At 37.7% G+C, this 13,019-nt stretch overlaps 1 protein-coding gene across 1 annotated transcript in view; it reads left to right on the top strand.

Moving 5' to 3' along the window:
• LOC111148337 (multiple C2 and transmembrane domain containing 1) overlaps positions 1 to 13,019 on the top strand; it is a 525,636-nt gene that overhangs the window by 307,739 nt on the left and 204,878 nt on the right. The window contains exons 7-8 of the mRNA XM_022504845.1: positions 4,056 to 4,115; positions 9,703 to 9,780. Coding sequence (XP_022360553.1) covers positions 4,056 to 4,115; positions 9,703 to 9,780 — 138 coding nt within the window. The remainder of the gene's footprint in view (positions 1 to 4,055; positions 4,116 to 9,702; positions 9,781 to 13,019) is intronic.

Here is a 13,019-nt window from a genome sequence, read left to right as displayed (position 1 = left end):
CAGTGGCTTTACATGTATGTGACCACTCTTGTTGAATTTTTTAAATGTTGTGGGTCTTTGAGGGAGCCAATCTGGGTGAGTTGGCACAAGCAAAAGGACAACACGTAATCTCGGGCAGGGCATGGATGCCGTGACACCTGCGTGCTAGCTCTAAGATGGTTAATTGTGGGTCATTGGTTGGTCGCCACATTGCTAACATGTGTTACCCAGCAAACTGATAATTTCCCAAGATGCTTTCTGGACTAATCAAAGGGCGGGAACCAATACAACTTGACTCCAGCATAATGGAGCTAAGGGTTGGTTTGCGAGATTACACCACCTCCTAATTCAAAGAAATACATTTCTATATATAATATATATCAGATATCTCTAACTTATAGATGTATATATGTGGTATATGTATATATATGTGTTCAATTGAATGCGACTGGGAGGAGATTTATTGGTTTTAAAGTGCCCGAAATATCCACAACGAAAATAAATCGTTTTGTGAAGATTCCGCTTTTGAAGCCCTGGTTGACAGCAGTATACATGCGTGTATGTATGTGTTTATACACACACTCACACACACATAGCAGATTTAAGTTAAAATTTCTAGGAAAATGAAAGACAAAGCAAGGCCGGCTTTCAGTTATAGGACGTGTCCTCTGGGGAGCTGAGATTGTCTCTCTTGTCAGAAATATTTAGATGGACAGTTGGAGTTACAGAGGGACTCATGTTTGTGTTTAATTAGTATAAATGATATGAACCCCAATTTGAGTAACCAGGAAAACAGCATTTCAGCGCGATTTCTACTTACTTCATGCCCCTGTTTTCAGTTACATGATGACCAATGGGCATATTCAACTTGATGGGAGAGCATCTAAGAGCCGTAGCTTTGATAAACAGTGATTGCAGTCAGACCAAGGAAGCCTACGAAAATTATTTACTTACGGATTTACTTATTTTTAACCTTGTAAATGCCCAGAGAGTTATTGATGAAAGGAAATTGCGTTCCTATTAAAATATGTTGTGGAATGTGAGTGCAACCTGGCTTGACTCCCACCCTTGAATCTCGGGCTTCAAATCTGTGGTGAGTGTTCGAGTATTGAAGAATTGCTGAATTATAATAAGCAAGCAAAATGTTTAAAGGCCTGTACACATTAAGGCTGATTTAAAAAAAAAAAAACACTATTAATTGAAATTTAGTGGCTAATCTTTGTTCATCTGATGACAAAGTCCTTAAAGGTTTTTATGATTTATTTAAATACAAGGCTGAAAACAGCATCATATTCATTTTGTTAGGAAAGAAGTTAACTGTCCTTTTGTTTTATTTCTCTAGGGAAAAAGTGTATCTTTTAGATTTTTAAATTTAAAATCTTGTTATTTTTTAGATTCATAGTGGGATTTTTGATCTTTGAGGATAAATGTTCTTAGTGTTTTAGAGGCAAAATATGGATTTAAATAAGGTATTACCAGTGGATCTTGTTACTTTCATAAATTCAAAGCCTCAGCAGAAATAGACCACAATTCATTATTCAGGATAACTTCAGTAATTTTCCTTTATTAACTTGATGCCTCTGTTTTTTTGTGTTTGGCTTCCTTTTGCTCTTACTTTATAATTTTAGCACTTTTAAAAATGGTACTTTCCCTCACTTATCAACTTCTTGTCTCAGTGGAGACTGAAGCATAACTAAACTTCTCCAATCATGATGAAAGACCGGTCTTCTCTGAAATTCACATTTGGATTTTCTTGCCCTCATAATAAAATCCCTTTTTTTTTTTTAGAACTCTCTATCATAATGCCAGGTGTCTTATTGTTGTTGTTGTTCTTATTAGAAACTCTCATGAAAGGAAAGCCTTGCCTCGTCTGCTGTGGAGTTTATATTCATCAGGGCAATGGATGGCATAAGGGTCCAGAGGAAGATTAAGTTGTTCCATTTGAAATAAAGGCCTAAATTTACATGAGAATGCAGGTTGTAAAATGAAATATAAATTTTAGTTGATGAATAATGGCAGAAGTAATTAAACATGGCAGGAAAAGCACAGCCTAGAGACTTCAGTGGATCCAAATGCGGCTAATATTTTTGTTTCTCAAATTTTAACAGAGAAACCTAAGTTCTAAATCTTGATCATTAAACCCCCCCACCAACACACACACAGACAAAATTCATCATTCTCCTCTTGCTCTTTGCATACTACTCACAGAATTAGGTCATTAACTTCTGTATTCATCTGAGGAAGAATGGGGAGTACGTAATCGGTACAGTTTCAACATCAGTCACTTTAGACCACCTAACCTTTAAATGAATTAACAAGACTTTTAAATGTTTGGTGGTCATATTGTTTGTTATAACTGTCTTGAGTCTAAAGCCAATACTTTCACACCCATTTAAGTTGCCTTAGTATTGCCTTAACCCATTTTACATTGAGATAAAACTCACTGTTAGTTACGTAACTTGTGTTATTGGCTCTGGGGAGATTACTTGGAGACTCCAAGATTTCAGTGTCTTTAATCTGATACTTTTAAATTAAATTTCCCACATGTTGCTTAACATGCTGCTTAATTACAAAAGAGTTGGAAATCAAAGGAAGGAGAGAATGGGCAATGCAAAAGGAAAAGCACACATCTTTTGTAAAAGCTAGAATGAGATTTTTTTTAGTTAAACCATGTTCAGCATTGAAAAAGCCTGCAATCATTCTATCTAAGTTTCATGCCCCAATGTCCAAATGTAAATGTGTTTTTTAAGAGATTTGGTTTTTTTGTTTGTTTTGTTTTGTTTTGTTTAGATACTGAAATGACAGTGTGCTAAGTGTGACAGATGAGAACCAAAGCTGTAAAAATGAATTATATCTTAGCAATGACAGTAAAATGATGTCTTAAACTCCAGACTTTTTCCCAGTCACCTCTGACATTGGCCATGCTACCTAACCAAATCCTATGCAGGGAGCTTGGACAACTGAAATAATTTTCTTGAGAAATAGGTTTCATATTTAAAAAAAACAGGCAGATTATATAGATGATCTCTGGTGTAACTCTAGTTCTAAATTTATTCAACTTGCTGCACACCTTAAATATTTTAGTTCATTATTATTTTCTGGTATGACTTTTGGTATCATGTTTGGAAGGAATATCTATGCCTAACCAAATGAAACTCCAAGTGACTAAAGTAAACAGATTATTTATTGAGCATCTACTATACAATAGGCAACATGTGGGGTGCTAGACCACTATCTTAGGTGCTAACACAAAATCATGGAGTAATCAAATAAGTTACAAAACCTCATCCTCTTCATTATGGTGTCCACAGTCATCCTGCCCCATCAGCGTCCCCAGTTTCCCATAATTTTACCATAACTGACATCCAGAGACAGGATGCAAAACATTCAAGGGTAAAGGATGCATGTAAATGCAAATGTTCTCCTTAAAATGAGCAACTATGGTTTTGATTTCCTAAAGTCAACTTGATTTCACTTTATGAAAGTCTGGGGATTAGTAATAAAATATCCAACATGAATCTGTGACTTTGTTCTCAGCCCGGTTGCCACTCTGCTCAGTATTCATTTCTTGCCAAAATTACTTTTACGGAGCTTACGTTAACTTATTTTATCTGTATTCTATATTATATCATAAAACTGGGAAATTTTATAAGGCATTAAACCAAATTTGACTATGTGTGTGTTGTTAAATAAGATTTCTATGCTCATTCTTTAAAAATGCTCTGAAGGTCTATGCTCTTAACTTGTTTTGTTAAAAGGAGGATATCATCTGACTTCCTTCAGAATCTTAAAGTGTGTTTGAACAATCCTACTTTCTAAAATAATGTGTTAGACTCTGAGATGTAATATTAATTTAAGAATAAAGAGGTAAGTAGATTCTTTTAAAATGACAGAAAGAATCCTTTCCAAACTTACTACCATTGATACCGGATAAGAATAAGACCAAAAAAACAAACAAACAAACTTTAATTTACTCAAGGGAATAACGTTGGGGTTTTGTTCATTTTGTTTTGTTGGGTTAATTAATTCTTCTCAAAAACACCTCAAAATGTAGCTAAATATTTGTTTGTTTTTAGGATCTCTCAGAAAATGAAGTGGTTGGATCTTATTTCTCTGTGAAGTCTTTCTTTTGGAGGGTAATGTCTACACCCTTTATATTAATATTCTTGACTTTGGTTTTGAATAGTAATTTTGAAAGTTAAATATGGAATAGGAAATTCACTTTTTAAAATAAGCTCTCAGAAAAATGTATTCAATTGGCCTTCTTTATTAACTTTTATTCCAAGCCATTAGGGTGACTCTTCTTCATGTGTAAAAACTAAGAACTTCATATACTGAATATATTGCTTTGAAGTCAGTTCTTTGTGGGACAAGTTTATCCCCAAATCTTGCCAACTAGAGGCCCACAGCCCTTCCAGAAAGATGAGGGTGCTGTCTATAGGGTCCATTCAGTTTCTTTTTTTCCCTTCTTGTAAAATCTGCTCCATCTGTTAGAGAGAGATTTATTTCCCTTACAGTGATCTTATACTATATACATACTAGATAATCAGTGTTCTTTCTTTAGAAAAAAAACTTATGAATTAGAAAACAGCAACTCTGCTTTTGATTTAAATACAGAAAAAAAGTGAAAATTCTACAGAGAATTTGTTTTAAATGCCATTGCAATTTAATGTGATTTACTCTTTCATGACTTACACATAACGAGCTCTGTCATCCTTTTTGCTCTTCTCTAATTCTGCATCATGTGCAGCACAATTTATTACAAATGCTCTTACTAGTTTGCCTAGAGTTTCCTTCTTTCTTTGAAAATTCACACTTGGTACATGATTACCTAGCATTAGATACTTCAGTGAAAATGCTACACTCGTCAGGTCTTGCCATTTTCTTTCCTAGGCTATGAAACTGCTCATGACAGAAAACTACCTTTCCCCTTTAGAACTTTAAGATTTGTTGCAGGGTCTTTTAAGCAGACTGGCCAGCACTGGATTAAGTCATGCATCGAGCCAGTATAAACCACCTGTTTTCATCCTATGCTCCCTCCACGCACACTTTTTTTTTCAGTATTTTATTGGTGGGAGCTTATTTTAATGATTTATAGCATCTTGGGGCGCCTGGGTGGCTCAGTGGGTTAAAGCCTCTGCCTTCAGCTCAGGTCATGATCCCAGGATCCTGGGATCAAGCCCCGCATCGGGCTTTCTGCTCGGCAGGGATCCTGCTTCCTCCTCTCTCTCTCTGCCTGCCTCTCTGCCTACTTGTGATCTCTCTCTGTCAAATAAATAAAATCTTTAAAAAAAAAGATTATAACATCTTCATTTCCTTTCAGTCTACTGATGGCTGCCTTCACAATGTCATTCTGTGTCTTTGCTAAAATAATAATAATTTCTTTGATATGTTCATGCATTATCCATGAAAACGCAGAACGACTGCTCTTGAAATGTCACATTACCTTAAGTGGAATTTGGCTTTTGGCAAAAATTTAGTCTCTGTTTTCTTGAGCCCCACAAATATAGTGAATTCATACTGTATACTTCTTTGCCAAGAGAGCAGAATTTAGGAGTGTTCTGTGTTGAATTTTTCTGTATGCAGCCAGCTTGCAAACTGATCATATGAACGAAGCCTTGCTACCAGGATCAATTGCATGGATAATCATTTTTTAGGATTTCCCACCCAATGGTTCTTTCAACATCTTTCCACTTTGCAACTTCCAAATTAGTATTCCACGTACCAGTACTTTCCATGTGGTTATGTTCCTCCTTAAATATTCTTTTTTTAATCCTCAAATGCTCCTTACTAACTTTTCTCAATCTCTTGAACTGTCTCATTTTAGAATAAGAAATACACAAATTTAAAATATAACCTTTTTGTATTTTAGGCACAGAGATCTAATGTCTTTTCTTCTGAGCATTTGTTGCGTAACTAACAAAGTGAGTCATGAAGGCAGAACCTTTTAGGGGTCATTTGTTTTATCACTGAGGAGACTAAGGCCCAGAGAAGTGATCCCACTGACCTTATGTACCTGAGAATGGGATGACACACCAGGACCTATATTTTTCTTTCTATGAATATCATAGATACAATTGTTTAAAGCAACTGAGTTCCTTTTCGAGTCAATGATGAATACAAATGTGATGTAAAAATAGAGCCCTTCCCTTATTTGTCTTCAGTGACCCCCTTTCAGATTCTTCTTGCATTTATAACCCTTCTCCCCCACAGCTCCTTACCCCACTGATAGATGGATGTGTTGAAGGGCCGAGGTGTTGCTATGTTTGAGACTCAGAATTCTTACAGAAGCAGGAAAGCAGTGATCCAGTCTACCTTGGATGAGTAGCATCCTTCATATTCACATTCCAAGGTCAGTCTCATGACCAACCTCATTGCTCTTTGCCCAGGTACCATTTATACTGTGATTAACTCCTAGAGAAGATGTGGATGAAGGGAGATTTTCACAGACATTTTCAGATATGCAGAAAACCTCAATAAAGATAAAATCTTACCTGAGGAGCATATGTGGTGTTTTGTGAGTTTTTATCAGCTTATTTATAAGGATCAGTACTGGTGTTCTGGAAGAAACAACTGAATTACATTGAGTGAAACTGAATCCTGGTGAGAATTTGCTTAGTAAATGTCAGGGCTGCTTGAGAGATCTTAACTTTCTTGAGAGGAAAATAATAGAAAAGCCGGAAGTGATAGATAACTGTAATTTTCCAAAGCCATGACATTTATAATTCATCAAAACATGGTATCTTAGGACACAAAACATTAAGCAATGAGTATGGTGATTACCAAGTTTCTCATGAAAGCAACAAACATTTTGTGAAGTCACCTGGATGCTTCTAAGAATTTCATTGAGGATTTTTAACTTCCCAGTAAAGGATGATAACTTAATGCAGGTGCTTCAGATAGTTAATACATATACGTTTTCCCAGTTAACTCCATTGACCAGACATTTAGATTTTCATGACTGAGAGGTAATTGAACAAACCACGTTCTGAGAACACTATAATGAATTAAAGAGAAAAGCTGAGATTGTTTAAATGGAGAAGGCTAGGCTATATCAAGATACCTCATATAGAAAAATGAAGAAATGTTCATGATATGAAATGCACCCAAGAGAGTGCACAGAATACAGAACATTTAGGGATTGTCAGAGCGCCATCATAGGGTAGGGTCAAGTCAAAGTGTGGTGGAAGGAAGACCCTGCAGACCAAAGAGAAGTATTGGTTCTATCAAACAAGAATGTTAGCCTGTGCTAAAGTACTTACGTTCTGAACAACTCAACCATGTTTGACATATACCCAAGAAAAGTGGAGGTATTATTTATATCTTTAGATAAGAAAGTAAGACCCTCAGAAAACAAAGTATTTGTAATATTTAATTGAAAGTCTCAAAAGAAAAAGTGTAAGTCAAACCCAGCACTCCTTATTTCTTTACATCATTGGTGGAGACCCGTACATTACTTGAGCAAACCAATTAAGATTACAACATATATGATGATTTTTTTACTAGTATATAGTTTGAGCAAACATTGGAAAAGCTTAAGAACTTTTGTTTGGCCATAGTTCAGTTTAGAGATGGTAGTTAAAGCTTCTTTTAGTAAGCATAAATACCATCCTGACACCGTAAGTTGTTTCAAGAAGTGACGGAAATAAGAAAGAAAGTGTAAGGATAAAAACCAGGAGAATTTCTGTAAGGATTATAGTGCCGGGAATCATCTAAGAAAAAAAAAAGGATCGAAGCCTTATTATTACATGAGACACTTTGAACTAGGCTGGACAAAGCCCTGGGAGGGTTTCTGTAAAGGCAATCCTGCTCTGAGACGGCAGCTGGACCGTAGAGCAAATCTACTCGTTGGACTTCATCACCTAGGTGCAATTCACTGAAATAAACTGAGCAGGCAAAGGAAAAGATAGCACATGCCTGTGCCTGGGATTGAGCTAATAATTGCTCCACGCTCCAGGCTTTGCAGCACAAAACAGCCATTCTAGGCTGTCATTATCTGTTCTTTGTAGTGTCTCGTGGATCATTTGATTAAATAAAAGCCTGTGCACCTCTGTGCTGAAAATAGAGGTGAGCTGACTGCACACACAGCTATTGTAAAGACACACTGATGGCTTTCACTCCAGTTTCCCAGGGTCTGGGTCTCATTTGGAAGGATTAGGTTGTATACAGGTTATAAAATCCAAGGTAACAAAAGCCAAGGATTATTTGCACATGTCAGGGAGAAGATTAATATGACTGAGCGGGTTTTAGCCACATGTTAAATCTGGATAGATTGGTTTGGTTTTGATCTGTTTTTTAATCAGGATCTAGAGTAATAGGCTAGCTCCTTCTATTAGTGATCCAGTTTTTCAAGGAATTGAATTAATAAACCCTAATAACCGGAATTGAAAAATAGAAGTGTTCTGAATTTACTTACGAGATTCTACAACTTGCCCGCCTTGTTAATAGACGTTAGACGATAATTCATGATGGAGCACAGTTAACTCTCCTAGGCTTTCCTGAACACTGTATGCTAGAATTATTACCACCTGCCAACTTTTGCTTCCTCCAAGCCCCTGATTAGAATTCCTCAATAACTGATCCTCGTAGATATATTTTATCTACATGGGAGTCAAAGTATTTCAACAAATTCTGTACACGTTATTTCCCTTTTTTGTTTTTGTATTATGGACTTCTTAGGCTTTGTCCAAAATGTGAAATATACTGAGAAAAATGATCAGTTATGTATCAGCAACCACAGATTCTAATCTCAGCCTTGCCAATCACTAACCATTTGGCTTTGAGTAGGGGATTTATCATCTCTGTGCCTAAGATTCTTTACCTGAAAAATGTCTGTTATGAAAAACACTGGAGAATGAACACACTAGCACTTAGAAGTTGTTCAAAGCATGCTCATTTCTTAGTGTATGCTCTCACCGATCTTCCAGATTAGCCGAGTCTAACCCTCCCTGTTGATGTTCTTATCTCACGATCATACTGCTGTTCGGAAACTGTCTAGATGCTCTAGTCATTTAATACAAACTCTTAGCTTGTCATGATAATTTCCTCCCGGTATTTCTTGTTCAGCTGCGTCTTTCTGAATCCATCTCTGGCTGCTCTTGGTCTTAGTAACAGAGGGGTTTTGGCTGCTTTCTTAGGTCCAAGGGCAACAAAGAGAAAAAGTGGCAAGTCACATGGGGCAAGATTTCTCTGTTACTTTAGAGCTATCTCTTTAATCACTACAAAGTATTTGCCTGTGGGATGCAGTTAACTCGATCATATCCATGTAACATGTAACCATGTAACATGTATTCTTCTGGGGCCATATCCATTTTTTGACATTGGAAACAGTCTCCTAAACATTCTGAAGCTGCAGCCTTGGGGAAAGGATTCTTTCCATGACTTCTCTTCCTATGTTTCTTTTCAGTACCATGCTTATGAACAAAAAACACTCCAGCAGGGTCCATCACTGTTTAATCTCTGTCCTTCTATTTTTTTTTTTTTTTTTACCACTGTGGTATTATGCCACTAAAGAAAATGGTGGCTGGAAATTATATGATTGCACTGGCATTTATCTTCATTGTGCTAGAAGACATTTTCTGACAGTGACTTGGGGAGCTGATCCTTTTTTTTTTTCTTCAAATCATGTGGTTTTGAAAAGTAATGCTAAATGCTGGTTGAAATGAGTTGTCGATAGTAGCACAAAGCTTTCCTGAACAGCTCTGACCGTTCCTCTCCATCCAGACATACAGCAGGCCTTCTCTTCCCATCCTGGGCTTCTGCAGAGCAGAGCTTCAGAGTACGTATGACCAAAATGCACAAGTAAGTTCAACCGTCCGGTTTGTTTATTCCTTCTAAGCTTGCATGAGCTGTGAACTCTCATGGCTGACTCACTGTTCTGAAAACCTATTCCCGATCCTAACCTCTTTTATATGTATGAAGAGGAATTGAATCTTGAATTCCATTTCAAGGAATAATATGCATAAACTAATATTCTCCTCAAGATGCCAACTCACCCATCTAAAATCTTACTAACAATGCAGGTCATTGACTAATTGCCTCAGAATTTCAAATTGGTATTGATAGCTGATGTCCTGATAGTCTGGGTTAAGTCTGAGCTTGGATGAATATTCCTTATGAGGATGGTCTCAAACTTGAGCGGGTGTGTGGATCATGTGGGGCGCACGTTGGAAATAGGCAAGTGGCTCTGCTGCACGAGAACTGAATCGCATCCAGGATGGTCAGGCCCACTGATGTCAACAAACTCCCCACTAAAATTCAGGAATTACTCCTTCAAAAGTTCAAAGGTTATTTCTTCCTTGTGCAGTGTTGGTTCTTTGCTTTGAAGTGAGATTGTTTTCCTTTTTTTTTCTTCCTTCCTATTTCTTTTCCTCTTCAAACAGAATTCTGTTTCAGCAAGGACATAATTGAAAACATGACCTCAGATAAATAAATCCCATCTCTAATATGTTAATTTCATTGAGAGGGGTATCTTAGATCTAATACTCCTTTCCATTTAGGTGCTCAATAAGCAATTTCTGATGGAGTAATTATCAATACTGCAATTAGTACATACTATTTAAGTACATCCTAAAAAAAAAAAAAAAAAACACTAAAGGGAAGAAGTAATAAATGAACTTCACACAATTTGGCAGTAGGCTCCTGCTTCTCTCTTTAAATTCTCCAAATAGCCAGACCAACATGCTTTCCTAACCAGTAAATTTAGAAATAGGACTAAAAGACTTTAATTAGCTTATATGCTATCCATGCAAATGAATGGATAATATTCACAATTACAGTAATTAATAATACTAATTAGAACATAGGAGGAGGCCAGTGCCTATGACCCTGAGAACCTTTAAAGCAGGGGTTCCCATCCTTGAGCACGCATCCCAGTAACCTTGAGTGAAGGCTGAATAAACCAGATCTTCTGATTCTTTTGGTCTGGGGTGTGGCTAAAGAATTTGAATTTCTGGCCAGCTCCCAGGTGACACTGATACCATTGGTCTGTGGCCCACACTTTGAGAACTTTGCTATACAGAGGAAGGGAACTTTAAACAGAGCAGCAAGTGACTCGGCAAGTATCTTGAAGAGCATTAACACTAGTGGTTTTCGGAGTTTCATTTTTTTTTAATAGTTGTGGAATTCCATTTGTCAACATCCTTCAATGATCTCCCTAAAATTTGATTTAAAAAATTAATAAAAGGGATAAATGACCATCTTCAGCAGGTTAAATCTTTTCTGTTTACGGAATATACTGTCTTCTATTCAGGCCCCCCTACCTGCAGATACGCCGAAACCCCCTCCATCCCCTCTACACCTCCACACACAGAATAGTGTTCTTAGTACACTTGGAGCTCTGGAGTACAGTCTGGAGAACGATAGATAAGAAAACTGAGGTCCAGGGACGCCTAGATGGTTCAGTTGGTTAAGCATCTGCCTTTGGCACAGGTCATGATCCCAGGGTCATGGGATCGAGTCCCACATCAGGCTTCCTGCTCAGCAGGGAGTCTGCTTCTCCTTCTTCCTGCAGCTCCCCCTGCTTGTGCTCTCTCTTCTCTCTCTCTGACATTTAAACAAAGAAAATCTTTAAAAGGAAGGAATGGAAACTGAGGCCCAGGAAGGGAGCAACACGTCCAAGTCACATAGTCAGAAATTGCTAGAAAGATGCAACTGGGTCCTTAGGTTAAGTCATTGTCTCTCCTAGGACTGGTTTTGTAAGTTTCTATCTTCCCCCTTTACCTTACAATTTTATTTCAAGTTCCTATTCTTTATACTTAGACTAAATATTTATCTATTTCATGACTATGCATTAATCAAATCACAAATGAATTATGGAGCTTCTTTTCTCTAAGATTTTTTATTTATTTATTTATTTGAGAGCAAGCACAAGGTGGGAGGAGCAGAGGGAAAAGGAGAAGCAAGTTCCCTACTGAGCAGAAAGCCTGATATAGGACTTGACCCCAGGACCCCAAGATCATGACCCGAGCCAAAGGCAGTTGCTTAACCAATTGAGCCACCCAGGCATCCCTTACGGGGCTTCTTTTTAGAAAAGTACCATTTTGGGGGCGCCTGGGTGGCTCAGTGAGTTAAAGCCTCTGCCATCAGCTCAGGTCATGATCTCAGGGTCCTGGAATCGAGTCCCGCATCGGGCTCTCTGCTCAGCAGGGAGCCTGCTTCCTCCTCTCTCTGCCTGCCTCTCTGCCTGCTTGTGATCTCTGTCTGTCAAATAAATAAATAAAATCTTAAAAAAAGAAAAGTACCATTTTTAACAAATTAAAACATTGAAGAAGGAAAAATTCCTCTTAAAATGGTATCTGGTTAGTATCCCTTTGGGACCCCTCTTCTTTATCCTTTTATTTATTGTTAAAGATTTTGTTCATTTATTTGACAGACAGAGATCACAAGTAGGCAGAGAGGCAGGCAGAGAGAGAGAGGGGGAAGCAGGCTCCCTGCTGAGCAGAAAGCCCAATGTGGGGCTCAATCCCAGGACACTGGGATCATGACCTGAGCTGAAGGCAGAGGCTTTAACCCACTGAGCCACCCAGGCGCCCCTATCCTTTTAACCTTTTATGCAGATCAGCTTAATTCCCACATTCATTAACATTTTTTGTGAGAAGTAATATTCCCCCTCTTCCTCCCCTTTGGCTTTCCAACTTGTTTTAGGAATGTTCTTCCAGGTTATAAAAAAGCATTTTGTAACTAATGGCGGTAGGTAAAGACTTCATGAAGTTTATTTTATTTCTGTGAAAGCATGAAGGATCCCATGGAAAGCATTGTTTCTCCTTCCCACCCTGTAAGTAAAGTTCCTATTCCCATGTGAGAAATGGAAAAGGGGATGGGAGCAAGCTAGGGAGCGTTTCAGACATGGTACCATTCGAGAAGCTAACTTGGCCTTGGTAATTGAAGGTGGAACATAGCCTAGATTGTACCCAGGTATAATGTGACTGAGTGCCATGCGCAACTTCTACTTCTAGAGTGCCCAGAAAATGTTACTAAGTATATCCATCAACAATCTGAATTCTTGTAAGTATGAATGCCTGTGCTCCTACAAGAGAAAA

The sequence above is a fragment of the Enhydra lutris genome, unplaced genomic scaffold, assembly GCF_002288905.1.
Source record: "Enhydra lutris kenyoni isolate GAN:26980312 unplaced genomic scaffold, ASM228890v2 scaffoldscaffold19, whole genome shotgun sequence".
NCBI classification, from domain to species: Eukaryota; Metazoa; Chordata; class Mammalia; order Carnivora; family Mustelidae; genus Enhydra; species Enhydra lutris.
The sequence above is the reverse complement of the archived record's forward strand: the minus strand, read 5'-3'. Positions and strand labels throughout refer to the sequence as shown.